The 17,184-nt window shown below is 43.5% G+C and overlaps 1 protein-coding gene across 1 annotated transcript; it reads right to left on the minus strand.

The window, feature by feature from the left end:
* Window positions 1–374: 374 nt before the first annotated feature.
* On the minus strand, window positions 375–15,081 carry LOC129328671 (zinc finger protein 420-like). Its single transcript, XM_054977889.1, has 3 exons — window positions 14,991–15,081; window positions 14,193–14,322; window positions 375–3,360 (listed from the first exon to the last, which is right to left on the minus strand). The coding sequence occupies exons 1-3, from the start codon at window positions 15,069–15,071 to the stop codon at window positions 863–865; spliced, it is 2,709 nt and encodes a 902-aa protein (XP_054833864.1). The 5' UTR covers window positions 15,072–15,081; the 3' UTR covers window positions 375–862.
* Between the last annotated feature and the right edge of the window lie 2,103 nt (window positions 15,082–17,184).

Here is a 17,184-nt window from a genome sequence, read left to right on the forward strand (position 1 = left end):
ACTCCAGTTCTACAGTACTGAGCCAGAAGTAGCAGAAGACTTGCATGGAATTAACTGCACTGAAAAGGAGGATCTTCCCATGAGACTGAGAAAAATGAAAACTGCCAAATGCATTTGAGATACTCCATGCTCTCCAATGCAATCAGCTGAGTAAAACTGCAGGGAGAGGCCAGTGCCTGTGTCCAAGTAGGACAAGGAAACAGAATCTAATCTAGCAAACACTCTCAAAATAAAACAGAAAAAGTTATGAGTCAGATGAATTAAAAATAGAGAAAAAGCAGAAGGGTATTCAGCACTCCTTTGGACTAAAGGTGCAGAACCTTGCAAGGTTGATCTGAACAAATTTCCTACAGAAGAAAACTTATGAACATTACTGACTTTTTAAAGTAAATTTATTAGTAATCTATTTTTAAATAATTTCCAAGAAAGGGATACTGTAGTCTTAAGTGATACAGAAGATGGTAAATTACATTCATTATTGGTCTTCAACGGGAAGAAGTTTAACCCACAATATAAAAACATTTCAGATACTTAGAATGAACGTTCTTCCCGCTGGAACATTAGAGCATGCATCATTTTGTAAGAGACAACATGAGGCATTAATCAATTTCACCATATTAGTGCATGGTCCATTAACATGAGAGGCTTTAAGAGAACACAGAGAAAAATATGGATGTTTTACACTCCTGAGGTGCTACATACATATATTTGATGCTAACAAAAAGGAGGGGAGGTGAAGGAAAAGGAGGAAATTAGGCATAAAGATGTTCTTTATTAGGGCACCTACCATAAATCACGTCATTGTCACAAGCAGGAAAGGTCAACCACACTAACTGGTTTCCCACACAATTGGATTGGATGGCTATTCCCCTGTGTGAACCTTGTGGTGTAAGTTAAGGCTGTGGCTCTCACTGAACATCTCTCCACATTCTAAGCATTTATATAGCTTCTCCCCTGCATGAATCTTTTGGTGTCTAATTAGTGAGCCATTCAGAAAGAAGCTAATCCCACACTCCAGGCATTTATACGGCTTCTCCCATGTGTGAACCTTTTGATGATGTATTAGAGCACTATTATGAGAGAAGCTCTTCCCACATTCGAAGCATTTATATGGCTTCTCCCCTGTGTGAAGCCTTTGATGGCTAGTTAAGTTGTTCTTCTTTGAGAAACTCTTCCCACACTCCAAGCACTTATATGGCTTCTCCACTGTAATAGCCTTTTGATGTAGAGTTAAGTGGTCATTATCAGAGAAGCTCTTCCCACTCTCCAAGTGTTTATATGGCTTCTCCCTGGTGTGAACCTTTTGATGAAACGTCAGGCTAAAATTGTGAAAGAAGCTCTTTCCACACTCCAAGCATTTATATGGCTTCTCCCCTGCGTGAACCTTTTGATGGCTAGTAAGGTTACTATTGCAAGAGAAGCTCTTCCCACACTTGGAGCATTTATATGGCCTCTCTCCTGTGTGAACCCTTTGATGGCTAGTTAGGCTGCTAATGTGAAAGAAGCTCTTCCCACACACAAAGCACTTATATGGTTTCTCCCCTGTGTGAATCTTTTGGTGGATAGTTAGGCTACTATTGTCAGAGAAGCTCTTTCCACACTCCAAGCATTTATATGGCTTCTCCCCTCTGTGAACCCTTTGATGGCAACTTAGGCTAAAATTGTGAGAGAAGCTCTTCCCGCACTCCAAGCATTTATATGGTTTCTCCCCTGTGTGAACCTTTTGATGCCTAGTGAGGCTTTTACTGAGAGAGAAGCTCTTCCCACACTCCAAGCATTTATATGGCTTCTGCCCTGTGTGAACCTTTTGATGGATACTTAAGCTACTATTATCAGAGAAGCTCTTTCCACACTCCAAGCATTTATATGGTTTCTCCCCTGTGTGAACCCTTTGATGGCTAGTTAGGTTACTAATGTGAGAGAAGCTCTTCCCGCCCTCCAAGCATTTATGTGGCTTCTCCGCTGTGTGAACCTTTTGATGGCTAGTTAGGTTACTATTGCAAGAGAAGTCCTTCCCACATTCGAAGCATTTATATGGCTTCTCCCTTGTGTGAACCCTTTGATGGATAGTTAGGCTACTATTTTTAAAGAAGCTTTTCCCACACTCCAGGCATTCATATGGCCTCTCCCTTGTATGAACAGTTTGATGGCTAGTTAGCTTACTATTTTGAGAGAAGCTCTTCCCACATTCTAAGCAATTATATAATTTCTCCTTTGTGTGAACTTTTTGATGGATAGTTAGGCTATTACTGTGAGAGAAGCTCTTCCCACACTCCAAGCACTGATATGGCTTCTCCCCTGTGTGAACCCTTTGATGCCTAGTTAGGGTAAAACTGTGAGAGAAGCTCTTCCCACATTCCAAGCACTTAAATGGCTTCTCCCCTGTGTGAACCTTTTGATGGCTAGTTAGGTTACCACTGTGAGAGAAGCTCTTCCCACATTCGAAGCATTTATATGGCTTCTCCCCTGTGTGAATCCTTTGATGGATAGTTAAGCTACTATTTTTAAAGAAGCTTTTCCCACACTCCAAGCATTTATATGGCCTCTCCCCTGTATGAACGGTTTGATGGCTAGTTAGCTTACTGTTTTGAGAGAAGCTCTTCCCACATTCCAAGCACTTATATAACTTCTCCCTTGTGTGAACTTTTTGATGGATAGTTAGACTATTATTGTGAGAGAAGCTCTTCCCACACTCCAAGCATTTATATGGCTTCTCCCCTGTGTGAACCTTTTGATGGCAAATTAGGTTCTCCTTCTGCGAGAAGTTCTTCCCACACTCCAAGCATTTATATGGCTTCTCCCCTGTATGAACCTTGTGATGTCTTTTTAGGTGGCTGTTCAGAGTGAAGCTCTTCCCACACTCCAAGCATTTATATGGCTTCTCCCCCGTGTGAAACTTTTGATGGCTAGTTAGGTTGCCCCTCTGAGAGAAGCTCTTCCCACAATCCATGCATTTATACGGCTTCTCCCCTCTGTGCATCCTCTGATGTTTAGTTAGCTTGCTATTCTGAAAGAATGTCTTTCCACACTCCAAGCATTTATAAGTTTTCCAGCATGTTATAATGTTCTGATATTTTTTAACTCTGAGTTTGCAGATCAACCCTTTCACGAACACTGAACTCGTAAGCCTTTTCTTTCTCTTCTGTATTTCATCTTGGGCTGTGACCTCAGGCGTCTTCCTGCTCTGACGGGCAAACAGTTCGTTCCTCTGCTTCTGTTTGGCTTTCCTTTTGCTTCTCCACTCTCTCGTGGGTACCAATTGTACCCCAGATTTTGATTCTACCTGCAGAGCTTCATCTCTTTCCACAATAACCCCTTCTGATTCTTTCTCAGTTGTAACATCATTTACATCTGCAGATGCTAAAGAGAGACAGAAAACAAATAAATAAGAAAAGGAAAAATGCATGCTGGCGGATACAATCAGTAGTGAATGGTAATTTCTGTAGCAAGAGCCGGGGGGCGAGAAAACCCCCAGCAATCTCTAATACACTTGTCTTGGAAAGGCAGAAGAGGTCACCACAACACAAGGGAAAGGAATTCCTTGCTTTTGTTTTTTGTGTTCATTTTGCTTCGTTGCTCCACAGATGGAGACAGAACAGGAAATGAAATGCTTTTTTTAATAAACAACAACCTTGAATTGTATTGAAATAGCTTTCAATGGATAGCTGTGTTGGTCTGCAGAATAAAAGCAAGATTTGAGTCCAGTGGCATCTTAGAAACCAACAAGATTTTCAGACTGTAAACAGAGAGTCAAAGCTCTTCAGACACCTTTTGTTTGTTTGCTTGTTTATTTGTTCATTTATTACAAGGGATGTCATCAAGACATAAAGGTACAATTCAGCTTGATTAGGTGGGAGGGGTGGACCAAAGGAAGATGTCAGGATGTAAAAGTACAATGCAACTTGATTAGATCAGAAATTAGCACCTGTAGTGAGATATGAATCCTGCATCTGTTCAGCTTAGGGGTGTGTGGTGCTGTCCACTGGTCCGAATTGGTGAATGAACCCTATTCCAACAATCTACCCTTCATGTTTTTCTTTTTCACGACAGCCATTTTTAGTTCAACAATGAAATGTCCTAGATGGTTAAAATGCTCTCCCATTGGTTTGTCAGTGTTGTGATTTCTAATGTCAGATTTATGTCCATTTACTCTTTTGCATAGGGACCAGCCTGTTTGTCCGATACAGAGAGCAGAGAGGAATTGCAGACACTTGAGAGCATATATAACATTGGAAGATGAACCAAAGAATGAACCTGAGATAGTATGACTGATGTGGTAATGTCCAGAGATCGTTCTGTTGGAGTAAATATGGGGACAGAGTTGGCATCTTGGTTTATTTCACACTCTGGTCCCACAGTCTGTGTCAGTGTTAGACAGTACATTATTATGAATGAAAAGTTGTTAAGTGAGAAGGTTAGGGGGCTGTTTGTGGGAAGAAAAGATTTGCCTCTCAATGCTTTGATCAGAGACCTGTATGTGACCACCTGCAGTGTTCTATTGTTGTTTAATTTAGGCGCCTTGTAGTAGGTTATCCCTCGGTATCATTCTGGCTTTGTCAATCTGTTCCCTTACTATATCTGGAGGGTATTGTAATTCCAAACATGTCTGATGTCGATCCTCCAGGTGAGAATCTCAAAGAGATCAGAACAGATGCAACTGTAATGTAGAACTTGGCTACAGATGATGGTGACATGTAGATATTTTTGCCCATTTGTAGGGTTTTGGTATGAGGTGATTCTTAAATGTAGCAGTATCTAGAAAATGTACTTTCTGTGTGGATTGATTCATGGTCACATTGAAGGTGTAGCAGGAGTTGCTGAAGACCTGCTGAAATCCCACATGTGCTTCTTTCCCATGTGTCCACTTGATGAAAATGTCATCAATAAAACTATACAGGAGGCGTGTTAACAGGTGGGAATTGAGAAAGCGCTGTTAGAGTCAGCCATAGCCATAAAAATGTTGGCGGAATGTAGTGTTGTGAGAGTGTCCATGGCTGTCTCTCTGATTTGATGGGATAGGATTTGACAATACAGTCCATGTACTCAGACACCCCAACAGTCATGGACCCTATGCCTGAGACAATAGGACATCCTGGAATGCCAGGCTTGTATATTTTTGGCAGAAAGTAGAAAGTACCTGGTTAAAGTTCCTGTGGTGTGTCCATTTCTTCCTGTATGTGTGTGGGTAATTTCTTCAAATCCTGTTCAGTTCTCTTTGGTATTCCCCAGTGGGGTCTGGGATCAGTCCTTTGTAGAATATAGTATCGGAGAGTTGTCTTTCAGCCTCTTGGATATAATCAGGATAGAAACAACAACAACATTCGATTTATATACCACCCTTCAGGACAACTTAACATCCATTCAGAGCGGTTTACAAAGTATGTTATTATAATTCCCAGAACAACAATCACCCTGTGAAGTGGGTGGGGTGAGAGAGCTCTGGAAGAGTTATGACTGACTCAAGGTCACCCAGCTGGCTTCAAGAGGAGGAGTGGGGAATCAAACCCAGTTTTCCAGATTAGAGGCCCACTGCTCTTAACAACTACACCAAACTGGCTCTCCAAACTGGATGACAATAACTCATCTTTTGTCAGCTTCTTTAATCATGATGTCTGAGGCTGGTGATAGCATTTCTTTCAGTGTGGGTGAGGTTGTGTTGTGGGAGATGATTTTTCTTGATCACATCAGTTTGGGCTCTGCAGCAAAAGCATTTTATGTAGAAATCAAACGTGGCATTGTGACTGTTGGGGAGACCATGTGGAGTCTTTCTTCCTGTAGCATTTTTTGGGTGGCAATTGCCGGGCAATGTGTTGCCTTTTAGGAAGTTGAAGAGATGAGAGTTGGTCAGCAAGAGATTGTGAGTTGTTGTGTTAGGAAGAAGCTGCCTGGCCATCCATGTTCTGTTCTGAGGCTCGATGGAAGTGCTCCTACAGACACAGACGGCAAAAAAGGCCTCCAAGTCACCACAGAACTGTATCATCTGTGCCGCTATTGTGGTGCAGAAGGATAGATAGTCCTTGTGAAAGAACCATTTCTTCTAGTGGGCTGAAAGTGTGCCGCAAAAGGCTGACAATATTGTTGGGGTTGTTCCTATGGCCTGCAGCGTGCATAAGGTTAGACAGTTTCTTCTCTGAAAAAGAGAACTTGGACTCTCGAAAGCTGATACTCTGAAAATCTTGTTGGTCTCTAAGGTGCCAGCGGGCTCAACTCCTGCTGTAAAGAAATATTTTTTCTTTACAGAAAAAAAAAAGATGGAAACACTTTTGAAATCAAATGCCCTCTTTGGCTGTTGCCAGGCAGTCACATAGTATTGCCAGCCTTCCAACCCTGGTTGCGGGAGAGAGCAGCGTCCTTTGGAGTGGTGCCTTGGCATTTCCAGCAGCTGGGCTGGCACATCAGAGCTGTGCCTGGGGGAGGTAAGGAGGGAAAGCTGAACACAGGTGGGCAGACATAGATAGCTTAACTGGTGGGTGGGAGCTGAGAGGCAGCACAGCACAGCTAAGTTGCTGGTAGTGGGAGAGAGATTTCACCTGGCTATCTAACTGGATCAAAGGACAGACTGTGAGTTTATCCCGTCTGCATTCCTAAGATTGCTCCTGGGGTTTATTGCTGAGACAGAGGTTTCTTTTTACTTTAATGATACTGCTCATGCAGCCTATTCGGCTCTGAGCGGTGCCACACTAGAATTAGAATTAAAAGGCAACGTTTTTAATATGTAATCTGTTTAGTATTAAAATTTAACAATTTAATAAGTCTTTTCCTTAACCAATTGGGAGAGAAACTTGGCTGCTGCTAAAGTAGTACTAAAATCCACCCCTGCTAAAAGAAGCCTTAAATTATCCTCTATACTTCCTGGGTCCTGGATATAGGGCTTGATCCAGCTGTCTCTTGCCACGTTTAGAATATTGCATTCAAATAGACAATGTTGAAATGTGTCTATCTGGCCAGAGCCACATTGGCAGAGTCGCTCTGAGTAGGGAAGCTTATTTAAGCATCCCAGCCACTCTCCTGATGGAATGGCATTCAGTCTGGCTAACATAAATAATCGTTGATAACGTGGAACTGTCAGGAAGTCAAAATAGCTGGAAGAGATTGCAACAATGTTAGGCCCAAGTATATCGGTGAGCATACTCTACGTGCTCTTATAGTACTTCTGTAGTCCAGATTGCTCAGACTACCTAAAATCGAGGAAACACAGAGGGCGCAGACTAGGACTCCCCTCACTCCCAATGGCCTAACAAGACATCTAGAGCAGAGACTCCGTCCAGGGCAGCAGAGAGAGACACCCCCTCTGGGATTCCCTCTCCTATGCAGACAATGACTCTTTAGACAGAGAGGATGGAGAATTTCTGTCTGATGAAGAGGAAGACACCATAGAAGCCCCAAAGCAGTCCTCTAGGTTCTTTAAGGCAGAGGACTACCAGTTCCTCCTTTCTAAAGCCGTGTCAGCACTGGATCTGCAGGCACTGATAGTAGGAGAGGACGCAGTCTCCTTCTCCACTGGGACTAGGTCTTCTTTGATGACCCTTGCCAAGCTTATGGGCCTATTCATGTCAGGCACAGAATCTATCCAATGGGGTTGACTACACGTGAGGCCACTACACCAGCTGCTAAGGCCCTTTCAACTCCAAATCATGACCCCAAAGGACCTTCTGGTTCAAGTGCCCGCACCTGTCAAGATCAGTCTTTCCTGACGGACCAAAATGCCCAACTTATTGCAGGAGAAGCCTTACAACATTTCAGCTCCCATACAGATATCAACAGATGCCAGCCTACTCACATGGGGCCAATGCTAGGGGACCTTTCAGCACAGGGCCAGTTTTCAGAGACAAAAACGAAGCTCCCTATTAACCTTCTAGAACTTTGAGCATTATGCCTGGCATTGCTCCACTTTGCCCCGCACATATCCAGAAGTCACGTCTTGATAAGGACAGACAACATGGCGGCCAACGCTCACATAAAAAAGCAGGGAGGCTTCAGGTTCATGGCGCTCCACAAGAGACTCTGCTAATTCTATCCTGGGCAGAGAAAAACCTGACAACCATAAGGGTACCTTGAACATCTAGGCGGACTGGCTCAGCAAACAGCCACTACAACAGGGGGAATGGTCCCTAAGGAAGGATCTGTTTCAATTAATGACGAAACATCTCAGCCTGCCTCAAGTAGACCTCTTTGCATCCGCAACGAATCATCAAGTGGACAGATTCTTTACCAGATATTTTCATCCGGAAGCAGAAGCAATCGATGCCCTGACTTCTCAATGGCCACAAGTCTTACTGTTTGCCTTCCCCCGTATACCAGTTATCCCAAAACTGATCAGGAAGATCAGGGAACAAAGGGCAGAGATAATCATAGTTGCACCTCACTGGCACAGACAACTGTGGTTCTCGACCCTACAGCAATGGTCAATTCTCCCTCCTTTAACCCTTCTGATCTACCCAGACATGCCCCAGCAGGGTCCTGTTTGGCACCCTCACCCAAAATGGCTACACTTGACCACCTGGAGATTGGGTGGAGATATTTCCAACAACTAGGCTACTCCCAAGAAGTCATCAGCACACTCCTTGCATCCAGAAGGCAGTCTACAAACAGGTTGTATAACACATCCTGCAAGGACTTTGCACATTGGTGCCAAAGAAAGAAGGCCAACTATATCGATCCCAAGGTGGAAACAATTCTTTCTTTTTTACAAGATGGTCACGCTAGTGGCCTCAGATCATCTACCCTGAGACACCAGGTACCAGCTCTAGTGACTGTCCTACCATCCGTACTAGGGTGTTTAGTCTCTCAAGACACCTTCACATTTGCTGATTCCTCAAGGGTACCAAATTCAAGGATCCTCCACAGACCTGCATGTTCCCAACCCGGAACCTACACACAGTTCCGTCAACTCTCACCAGACCACCCTTCGTGCCCATAAAGGAAGTCCAACTCAAGTGGCTACGCATGAAGAATTTATTCCTCCCAGCAATCACCTCAGCTAGGAGGGTGTTGGAACTGGGCGCCCTCTCCACTAGCCCTGAACTCTGTGTGTCCCATCAAGACAAGGTGGTACTGAGACCAGATCTGTCCTTTATCCCTAAGGTCAACTCTCAATTCCGTAAGTCTCAGGAAATATGCCTACCTTCATTCTGTCCCAGCCCATCTATCCCAAAGAGAGAGCTTGGCACACGCTGGACGTGAGGTGCTCATTAAAAGCCTACATAGCCAAAACAGAACCAGTTAGAAAATCTACCTCTTTGTTCATCTCTATCTCACCACTGAACAGGGGAATGAAGATGTCATGCTTATTCAAATGGAATAGGCTGAACTTGTCATGGTTGGGAAGAATTGCAGTAATCAAGATGAACGTGTTACCAAGAGTTATGTTTCTGTTACAGACGATACCAATCATTAGGGACTCCAAGCAATTTGATAAATGGCAGAGGAAAATATCAGAGTTTGTGTGGGCAGGCAGGAAGCCTCGAGTGAAAATGAAAGTGTTACAGGATGCAAAAGAAAGAGGGGGAATGCAACTGCCCAACTTGAGACTTTATTATGATGCAATCTGTCTGGTATGGTTGAAGGATTGGATCACATTGAAAAATCGCAAACTGCTGGCCTTAGAGGGATACAAAAAATTATTTGGATGGCATGCATACCTATGGTATGATAAAGTAAAAGCAGATTCTATGTTCCTGCATCACTATATTCGGAGAAGCCTCTTCACAATTTGGAAGAAGTACAAAGAATACCTACAAGAAGGAATTCCCTCCTGGGTGGTTCCATATGAAGTAATAGATCCAAGAACGGTCGATAATGAACAACAGTGTTTAACGTATAAGGAGATAACTAGAATCCTTTAAAATAAGAATAAGAACGCAACAAGAGATGTCTCCAAACTACGACTGGCTTCAATATAGACAAGTTAGAGATCTTTATTACTCAGACTGTGCGAAGGGAGGGATAAGGATGGAAGACTCAGAATTAGAGAAAGTAATTTTACAAGAAGACCAAAAGGAAATTTCTAAGGTCTACAAAGTGTTGTTAAAATGGTATACTGAAGATGAGATAGTCAAAGTGCAAATGGTGAAGTGGGCTATAAACTTTAACAAAGAAATAACAATGGAGGCGTGGGAATACTTGTGGAAACATACATTGAAAATCACGACATGTACCAATATTAAAGAGAATATTTACAAAATGATTTACCGTTGGTATCTGACGCCAAAGAAGATTGCGCTAGGGAACTCGAATATGTCTAATAAATGCTGGAAATGTAAAAAACATGAGGGATCAATGTATCATATGTGGTGGACTTGCGAGGTAGCTAGGCAGTACTGGGGGGAAATAATAAGAGTAATGAGTGAGATTTTACAATTTCAAGTTAACAAGAACCCAGAACTCCTGCTACTGAACTTGGGAATGGAAGACATCCCAGCACAACATAGGACATTGATATTCTATATGACGGCAGCAGCCAGACTTTTGTATGCGCAGAAGTGGAAAGTACAAGAAGTGCCAACTACTGAGGACTGGATTTACAAATTGCTGTACATGGCGGAGATGGACAAAATGACAAGAAAACTGAGAGACCTTGATCCAGGGCAGTTTAACACGGACTGGGGAAAGCTGAAACAGTATTTGGTGAAAAAATGGGAGGTGGGAGGAGAACTGTGGCAGTTTGAAAATTATTGAGGTACACAGGAGAAGAGAAGTGACTATACCGAGGGGGTGGAGAGTTAATGGAAAAATTCTAAGCAACTTTATATGATTTTTAAGTATTATATTAAGTAGCAATAGCGTTGATACTATGTGAATTAATGGGATAGAAATTAACTAATCTATATTTTTTGGAAAGATAACCGTATAACATAGAGTGAATATATACATACATACGTAAATTCAAAGATAGGTCTAATTGTTAGACTTATGGTATATGTATAGATAAAGAACAACATATAGAACAGAAGCCTAAGCAAATGACAATAAGTGTGTATAATAAGTATGTGTATAGAAGTATTGGAATTGATGTATAAAGGGGGGCAAATTGTTTGTCCCATATTGAAGAGAATAGAAGGAGTAAGATAAAACACAGGTTATCAAAATGAATATTATTAGTAGTTTTAATGAAGAAGATAGATTAAGAGGATTTTATTTATATGACAATTTATATGACAATTTATATGTGAAAGGAAGTGGAAATAGTGCTTAGAAGAATCTGAAAGTATATTATAATAAACAAATAAAATAAATATGAAGGAGTAGAGCGAAAGTGGATAGGGGGTTGGAAAACTGTTGGAAGTCAATAAAAAGGGGGGGAAAGGGAGGGGGTTAGAATTAGAAAAAATTAAAGAATGTGATTATAATTGTTATTATATGTTTCTAATCCAATAAAAATTCTTTAAAAAAAAAAAGATGTCATGCTTAACCATCTTAACGAGATACAAAGATTCAAGGTTCCAAACGGAAAAGTGCAGTGCAGCAACCAATGCAGTCTTTGCCAGACACACCATGATGGAAGAGGTTTGTATGGCAGCTACCTGGTCCTCCATATCCACTTTCGTCAAGCACTATAAGCTCGCCATATATAACTCTGCAGATGCGGCATTCGGCAGAAGGGTGCTCCAGTATATACTGCAACTGGAATACAATGACCCACCCACAAACTAAGAACACTGCTTTGGGAGATCCCATCAAGATATCCTCCGCCTCAGAGGGAGAACAGACCATTGGATACTCACCATGAAGGGTCCTTCTCCTCTGAGGAACGGAGGACATCTTAGGCCCTCCTGAAGTCATTGTCATAAACTTCACCTTCTGCCTAGCTATATATTGTCTATTCACTTCAGTTAACACTTTTCCTCTTGTCTTCTACTTATCTTATGCTTCCTGTTTAATTGTTATACTTCCAGTTTAACTGTTTAGAGTTCTTCCTTCTACATAAACTAGGGGTATTACTGCTTGCAGAATTAACTGAGCAGAAGGGTGACGCTCATCAAGAAGACAGGAAGCTGAAAGAATTTGTTCCTGCCTCCCTGACTGGAGGGTGAGACTTATCCATCAAGATGTCCTCCATTCCTCAGAGGAGAAGGACTCTTCACAGTGAGTATCCAATGGTCCGTTCTCTGAGTCTGTTGTTTCAACCTCAGCTACAATTCGTTTGCCAATAGATAGACCTAGGGCTACCTAGGGGTATAATGCCATAAGAGTCCATCCTCCTAAGGAGCTATTTTCTGATCCGTATACTATGGAGATCAGTTGTAATTTTGGGAAAGCTCCAGCTCCCACCTGGAAGATGGCAACCCTAGGCAGAACTGCTCATTCAGTATTCAAACTACTGTTAAATATCTCAAATGGGCAAACTCTGAGTAAAATATTTCAGTGACTGTGGATTATATGGTTGGCAAGCAAAGTAAGAAAGGTAGGTTCCCATCAATAGTAACTGGAAATAAGAAGGCGGTGGCAGTTCCAGGTGTCAGGCTATGGATGGCAGGCCATGGCAGATAGATCCTTGTACCATTGCAGCAAGAATCCAGGCTCTTGGTTAAATGGTTTCATTTAGAAATCAAATCATTTCCACAGATATGTCCACAGGGTTATTCAGAAGCAAGGTAAGCTACTAAGCAGTAAGGATCAATTTGGCAGGAATGACAACATGTGGGAAAACCTGTTCTCTTAATTCACACATTTACTCCTTCCTCCTCTCATCAGCCAAACATAACTTTTGGCGCGAACGCATCCTGAGAACGTCTCACATATTTGTCCTACCAAGCCCAGACACTGAGAAAGCAGGAGATTAAAGCTGTAACATAGCAGTGCCTGGGAGTGAGCAGGGTACAAGGTCACTAGCACTGAGAGTTTCTACAGTCCATTAGATAAGACACCTGGAGCTCCGATAAGCCTGTGAAAGGAAACAGTTATGGCATTGGCAATATGACATCAAGTTACAGCATGAAATATGGTTCAGAACAGTATCACTGGTTCAGCATGAAAATAATGAATGACATCACTGATTCAGCACGAAATTAATGGCATGGATGGGGCAGACATGATACCAGGAGATAACTTGGACCACAAGAAATTTGCCAGTTAAGAGACCTTCTTGAGCATGATGCGCATTGGAATCATACTTTAGAGGAAGCCAATGCCAGGTCTCTTCTCCCCCTCTCAATCTCAGTCATACAAGAAAGGACTGTGGGTGAGCCAGTCTGTATCAAATAGAAAGGCCAGAGAATGAAAAAGGAGATGCAGAGATTTGATAGCATGAACCTAATTGGTTATCATCCAACTCTGCTGCTCAGAGCCCTCCACAAATACATTTCTCTTTACATCCTGAATGTATCTAATGCTTTCATTTTCAGGAGCTGTAGGATCCCCAAGCGCCAAAACAGGATTACAGCTGAACATCAAGAAGACAAAAGTAATGACTACTGAGGAATTACACAATTTTAAAGGTGACAATGAGGAAACTGAAATGGTTCAAGATTCCCTGTTCCTTGGCTCAATCATCGACCAAAAAGGAGACTGCAATGAAGAAATCAGAAGACGATTGAGACTTGGAAGAGCAACTGTGAGGGAACTAGAAAAGATACTTAAAGATAAAGATGTCTCTCTGGGGACCAAGATCAAGATAATCCAAACTATGGTATTCCCCATTACTATATATAGGTGTGAAAGTTGGATAGTGAAGAAAGCAGACAGGAAGAAAATTGATTCATTTGAAATGTGGTGCTGGAGGAGGGTTTTGTGGATACCATGGACAGGCAAAATGACAAATAAGTGGGTACTGGATGAAATCAAGCCTGAATTCTCCCTAGAAGCTAAAATGACAAAACTCAGGCTATTGAACTTTGGTCACATCAGGAGACAAGATCCTCTGGAAAAATCAATAATCCTAGAAAAAGTGGAAAGCAATAGGAAAAAAGACCTAAGATGAGATGGCTTGATTCAATAAAAGAAGCCATGTCCTCCAGTTTGTAGGATCTAAGCAAGTCTATTAAGGACAGGATGCTTTGGAAGTCTTTCATTCATAGGGACACCATAGGGCAGAGGTGACTTGATGGCACATATACAACAGGATGACCAGGTATGAGAGTTCCACTCTTTCCTCTGTGGCAAATGAATGGGTGTCCTGAAATCAAAGAGGGCCAAAGGAAGATGCCACCCCATATTCTCTTCTGTGTTCAGGAGAAAAGGGAAATGATTTTTACCCAGAGAGGCCACGGTCTCGTAATTTTCCTGCATCACTTCCCAGTAGAGTTGTCTTTGGCCTGGATTGAGCAGAGCCCACTCCTCCTCCGTGAAGAACACAGCCACCTCCTCAAAGGACACTGCGGATGTCTGAAAGAGGAAAATATCGCCCACTTGATCATCTGTTCTTGTTGCTGACCATTCAAGAAAGAAAGAAACAATCCCTTCAACCAGCCATTTGATTAAATGCATACAATACAGCATAATATACTGAAAGTCTTCAAGAAAGCTAGAACATTGCACAGAGTTGGACTTTTATTGGTCAAGTCCAATTAAATGTAAACAAGTCTAGTTATCTCCCCTCACCTCGCCCTGCAGCCCAGAATTTTTTTAAAAAATTTGCACAGAACTCTTCCTCTTTAAATATTTCTGCCTGAAGAACTGCTCTGTGTTACTGTAAATCTTACATCCAGCTCTGTCAACATAAACTGGCTGAATGAATTAACAGCAGGATTTCAGTCCAGCGGCACCTTAAGAGACCCAGAAGATCTCCTGGGTGGAAGCTGGAAGCTCTCGAGAGTCAGAGCTCTCAAGTTCTTCCCCAGCCACAAGGGAGCTGTCAGTTACTGGCTAGAGTCACCCCCTACTCCCCTATTGGGAAATACTATTTAGGAGACGGTTCTTCGTGGCTCTGCGGGGTCACACAGAGATCTCTCTGCACTCCCTCGGGCCGCCCTGCCTCCTCCATCCCGTTCACACGTATTTCTGCCCCAGCCCCTGTCCTTGCCCGGCATTTGCTTATGAGACCCCAGACTCACCTCGCCCGCAGACGGGCCAAAGCCGAAGTCTCCCTCCATCCGAGGAAGCCGCGGGAGAGGAGAGGCCCCGTTGAGCTCCATGTCTCCCCGCTTGCCTCCTCTCAAGGAAAAAGCGCAGGCTCGGCCTCGCTGCTCCTCGCACGGCCTCCTGGGAAGTGTAGTTCAACGAAATACGCATGACCTAACATGGACAACAAAACTGAAGTATTTGGGAAGAGAAGGTTTCGTGGTTGTTCTATCTTTGTGCGCGGCAGCTTCCTATAAGGTCCCACTGCAGGAGAGACAGAAGAAGAAACCTTATCTGCCTAAATCTTTATGGTTTTATTGCTCTTTGTTCTCTTCCTGAGAACTACTTTTCCCAGAGGCCCCTGCGAGCCCAAGGCTGCCTTTCCAGATTTGCCAGGCACAGAGGAGGAGGATCAGGAGGCGGCACAGCCAGGAGGATCTCTTTTTCTCCCTGTGTTGAGGGGGATCCGAAAGGATTCAGGAGGAACCCTCCTTTTCACTGGGCAGAGGGAGAGCTTGGTTCTTGTGTGTCTGCGAGAAAGGCAGTTTGGGATTCCCTAAAGAGATCTTGAACAAGAACAGCCGGAGGGATGAGAGAGGGGAAATATACCTGAACAGAGCCCCTTAATAGGGAAGAGAGGGAAGGAGTCTGGCTAGAGACAAAGGCTTCCAGTTTGCTTCTCCTTTACATGTCTTTTTGATGAGTTTCATGCAACCACCTTGAGTTTATTACTATTATTTACAAGTGAATATTTTGGACTTGCTGTTCCTTTTGTGTTACTGAACATGGATAGAGCCATGTTGGTCTGTAGCAGAAGAGCAAGATTCCAGTGCAGCAGCACCTTAGAGACCCACTAGATTTCCAGGGTATGAACTTTTGAGAGTCAAGGGTGTCTGATGAAGGGAGCTTTGACTCTCGAAAGTTTACACCCTGGAAATCTGTTTGGTCTCAGAGTCTTGCTCTTCACATTGTCAACAACCTAATCTTTTAAAGGGGAATGCTGGAGGTTTGAACCTGGGACCTTCCACACAGCCAGTAGATGCTCTGCCACTGAGCCATGGCCCCTTCCTTTCCCAAAGAGGGAGAGGTGTTTGTCCAGTACTCCCAAGGAAACGGACCCACCAGATACTTCCATGGATGGGCTGAAAGACCTCTCAAGAACTTAAGAAATGGGATCCCATCGAGTTTCCCCCAGGAAAGACAGATGTGTCCCACTCTTGAGTTTTCCTTCTGTGGCGTAAGATCCTTCTCATTGGTCTGACCATGACCCCTGGGAAGGACTGTGTAGTCTTTATGTCCACTAGTTCTTGGTTAGCTAGTGGACTGCAACTTGTTTTCTCTTAGAGCAAAGCAGAGGCCCCCTGCCCCCCCCAAAGCCAAATAGGCCAGCCCAGGATGTCAAAATGATACTGCTCGTTCGTTTTTTAAAACATGGAATCTTTTAGTATACTTTCAGTCCTCCTATCCATGTAGGAAAACTGGTTTCTCCCTTCATTTTCGCAGATGGAAAATGTCCCCAGAGCCAGAGCAAGAGTGTTGTGTGGATGTGCAGCCAGACATTCCTTGTAGGAGGACAGAGGTATCCCTTTCTCAGCTTTCAGAGAAGGACAAACCAGAGCATTAGAAAGATAAAGAGGTCAGCAGTCTGTTCACCCTTTGTTCTTTACTACCCTGGCACTAGAGTTGCTGGTGTTCTGGTGAAGGAGGGGGATTCCTTGCTCCCACCCACTGCCCCCGCCATCACTAACTGGGCTGGAGGGGCCAAAAGGCAGAGGAATGGGCCTCCCATGCCAAGACATGACAACATCAGTCCTAGGAGGCCCTGTTCCCATACTTCGTGGCGGGCCAATTCTGTGCATGGAAAGAAGGCTACAAAGGTGTGTAATTGTGACAGTCTACTTTAGCCCCACAAAGTGGAATCAGAGATCCTGACAGAGGCACATGGTCTCCTGAGCATCACCAGAGTCAGATCCAAAAGGGCGGATATGCTCCTCCCACCACACGCATTGGCCCCTCACAGAAAGTGCCTTTTGCTAATGGGTGTCTCTGCTCCGCAGCGCTCCTTCTCGTGGTGAGGCTCTCCATTGATTCCTGGCTGTCTGTTCCAGCAGGAGTTGAGTGGGAGACGGAGAATGAGAGGGACCCAGGAGGGTGGTCTGTGGAAAGAGAGGAGGAGCTGGAGGCAGA

This window comes from Eublepharis macularius, chromosome 4, assembly GCF_028583425.1.
Source record: "Eublepharis macularius isolate TG4126 chromosome 4, MPM_Emac_v1.0, whole genome shotgun sequence".
Classification (NCBI taxonomy): Eukaryota; Metazoa; Chordata; class Lepidosauria; order Squamata; family Eublepharidae; genus Eublepharis; species Eublepharis macularius.